The sequence below is a fragment of the Manacus vitellinus genome, unplaced genomic scaffold (assembly GCF_001715985.3).
Source record: "Manacus vitellinus isolate BGI_N305 unplaced genomic scaffold, ASM171598v3 scaffold_62_pilon, whole genome shotgun sequence".
NCBI classification, from domain to species: domain Eukaryota; kingdom Metazoa; phylum Chordata; class Aves; order Passeriformes; family Pipridae; genus Manacus; species Manacus vitellinus.
In genome coordinates, this window is record NW_021940704.1 from 1224689 (window position 1) to 1228266 (window position 3578).

Genomic DNA, 3578 nt, shown 5'->3' on the forward strand with positions numbered 1-3578 from the left:
GCAGCATGTCAAACACCTCCAGGTTTCACTGTTGGACAAAGCAAAGAGCCCCAAAATCCAACCATTCCTTTGGGAGCGAAGGCCCCCAGTGCCCCCTGGAAGCTCCAGAGTTCACACCTGCACTCCCAGTTCAGTGGCAGAGCTGGAGCTTTAGAAGAAGGAGAGCTATGAAAGGCTCAGCCAAAGGACCAAACACTGAATGGATTCAAGAAAAGCATCAAACAAACCACCAATGCCTCGCTGCTGGGATTACCTGCTCTGGTGACACTTCTGCTCAATGGGAGGATGCTCTTGTCCCTCTCATTTCCTGGTAAGTCCCAGTTTTATAGTCCTCCTCAGGAGGAGGAGCCTAGGGCCAGTTGCTTCACCCCTTGGCACCTGCAGCATTTTGGAGACAGGAGTTTCCTTGAACTTCATCAGTTATTGTCCTAAAGCTTTTTTTCTTTCCTGACACCCGGTGGGAGGGGGGTTCCCTTCTGTTCAGCAGAGACAAACCACCCCTTCTCACCTCTTCCCCCCACCCTCTGGGTCCCCAGGGGCTGATGTCATCACGCTTGAAATTCAGTGGCAAAAAAACAAAAAGCAAATTGCCTTTGGGAAGCCCTATAAAAACCCCGACACCAAGCACCTTCCAGCCACACACCTCTGCATCCCTCGCCCGCAGCAGCGCCGAGCTGGGCACCCAGCGCTGGGAAAAGCAGCCACCAGCATGGTCTACTCCACCCTACAGGTAACCCTTCCACCCACCAAACCCTCCCCACCCCTTTCCTTTCTCACTCCGAGGAGGAAACATCTCTTTCCGGGCCGTTCCTCAACCGGTCAAAAATTCTCGTGGCGTTAAACAGGAAACCTGCCCCAAAATGAACAAATCCAGATGGTTTTCACAGTCACCTCACTGAGTTGCTGACCTGTTGCCTGCTCCTTCCATGTGCCCCGTGTGGTGTCCCGTGGGGTTGTTGTTGTTGGGATGTGCCGTGTGGGTTTTTCTCGGAGCCGCGAGATCTCACGGCAGGTCTGGGAAAGGCTCTGCCGCCCCTTCCACTGTGCAGCTTTATTTCCCTGGATGTTCTTGGCATCCCTGCTGGACTCAGCTTTGGAAAATATTCTGTGCCTGCTTTAAGTGTGTAGTTGGTTTTATGTGCTCCTTTGATCTGTGAGTGTCTCACGGTGCCGCGTTAGAGGCACCACCAAGAAAACTGCTCCGGGAAAGCTCCGGTGACAAACTCTCTGTCTGTGTCTTTCCTCCAGAAATCCCAGAAGCTCCTGGCAAGCTCCCGGCACGTTCACAAAACTGCTGCCCACGGTTTGTATCCCTCTGCAGAAAGGAGTTCCCCGTCCTTTTTTAAGGGGCATCCCGAAATAACCGTGGCATTGCTTTAGAAGGAAGCGCCAGGCTGAGACAAACCACCCAAATCCTTGGAAAGCCAAGCGTGTCTGGGGAGTCCTGGGGTGGGTTTGTGCCCTCAGGGCTAAAGGACAAGGAGAAAAGCAGCGAATAATTGGCAGTCCCGTGTTAAACCAGAAATTTTAACTGATTTAGAACCAGACTTTTCAAATTCTTCCTCTTTGACCCCAAAAGGAAGAGATTTAAATCATGGCTGCCATGGGGTTGCTCAGATCCTTAATTCCTCTGTCCTTGCTTCTTTGCTGCACCTGATCCTGCTGTGGGCATTGCTTGGAGGAATTCATGGATCACTCTCTGTGTCTCCAGCACTGCCCAGCTTTGGACAAATTAACCAGAACTTGCCCATGTAGCCACTTGGTCTATTTTTTCTATTAATAAGTTTGTCTATTAACTTATTTAAAATCTACTGTAAGTTTTAAATTGTGTTCTTGTTCTATCATAAATTTATTAACTTTTTTTTAAAACATTTTCTTGGTCTATTATCTTTATTAACTTTTTTAAGCTGTGTTCTTGTTCTATCATTAAGTTTATTAACTTATTTTAGAACATGGGCTATTATATTTATTAACTCATAATGTGTTCTTCTTCCATCATAAGTTTATTAACTCATTTTAAAATGTGTTCCTAACTTATTACAGATTTATTAACTTATTTTAAAATGTGCTCTTTTTCTATCATAAGTTTATTAACTTAGTTTAAAACATGTTCTTGGTCTATTATGTTTATTAACTTATTTTCAAATGCATTCCTAATTTATTACAAGTTTATGAACCTCTTTTAAAACGCGTTCTTGCCCTATTAGGTCCATTACCTGATTTTAAAATGCATTATTAATGCACTAAATGCAAAGAACGTTGCTTAATGAACACTTGGGCACAAGAGAAATCCTAACAACCCACACAGATTTATTTGCTCTTGGACAGAGCCTTTAATTCTTTTATGAAGTTCTGCCACACCGGCAGAAAAAAACCCGGGAGTCACGGAACGCTTCAAGCTGAAGGGTTAAAAAAATACCGCTGCCTGCTGAAGTGACAAAGAGCATTTGATGACGGGAAGGAACAAATCCAACTTTTAGGGGTGCCGTGTGATTGGAGCAGATTTTCCTGCAGCTTTTCCAAGCCCGTTTGACATCACCCTTCCCTCCCGCGGGAGGGCGGCGGTGCCGCCGCCTGGGGACACGGGGGATGCTCCCGGGGGACAGGAGATGCTCCCGGGGGACAGGAGCTGCTGTCAGAGGCCCCCAGCTCGGCAGCAGGTTTCCGAAGCGCTGAGCGTCCCGGATTCCTATAGGAATGCGTTTCCCAGAGCCGCCGGGAGGAGGGGAATTTTCTCCCCGTGAGTCACCCGGTGATGACATTCCCAGCTGGGTTTCCAAGTGGTTTCAGCCTCCTGGGCTGTAGGTGAGCCCAACACGAGCAGGAACACTGAGTCAGCGGGCATGACATTTCGGGATGGGAAATTAGGGAATGACATTTCGGGATGGGAAATTAGGGAATGGTCATTTTATTAATTGCCATGTTTTCTGTTTAAAGAACAAAGCCTCATGTGTACCCGCTTTTGGATGAGTTATCACATGTTGAAGCAAAATGGGTTTGTTTGGTCTTTTTGGTTTTTTTTGCTTCACTCAGCTGGATTATTTTATGTGGTTCAGCTAATTTGGAGGTTAATATCATCTCTTATCTGTGTGCATGTAGGTAAACACCCCCACATTCATATATAAATATGTATATATATGGATTTGCCATCGTGCAAATGTCACCTATAATGGATTTTATGTTTTTTCTACTCTCATGTGCGCTCTCAAATTAATACTATAAATTTTAATGGGCCATAACAATTATAATTCTATGCATTTTAAACATTATTCTATTAATTATACCCTGTATTCTAATTCTAGAATTCAATATAATTCCATGAATTATAAATTCATCTAAACAAAGCAATTTGTCACTAAAATGTAAAAGTCCAGTGGTCCCAAACTGTATATTTCCAACAGAACTTTAACATTTTTGAGCATTAACATCCTTTGGAGTGCACAGGGCTTGAGAATGGCTGAGCCAAGACACTTCAGTGCCTTGTAGGACGAAACTTCTGGATAAATCCAGACTTTGGGTCTAGTCCTCCTTGCCAAAAATGATGGAAACTATAGGAGGTTTTGCTTTTACGTGATCCA

The 3578-nt window shown here is 45.1% G+C and overlaps 1 protein-coding gene across 1 annotated transcript in view; it reads left to right on the forward strand.

The window, feature by feature from the left end:
• Positions 1 to 709: 709 nt before the first annotated feature.
• Positions 710 to 3578, forward strand: part of LOC103754954 (cis-aconitate decarboxylase) — a 6196-nt gene continuing 3327 nt past the window's right edge. The window contains 2 exon segments of the mRNA XM_029963755.1: positions 710 to 730; positions 1249 to 1303. Coding sequence (XP_029819615.1) covers positions 710 to 730; positions 1249 to 1303 — 76 coding nt within the window.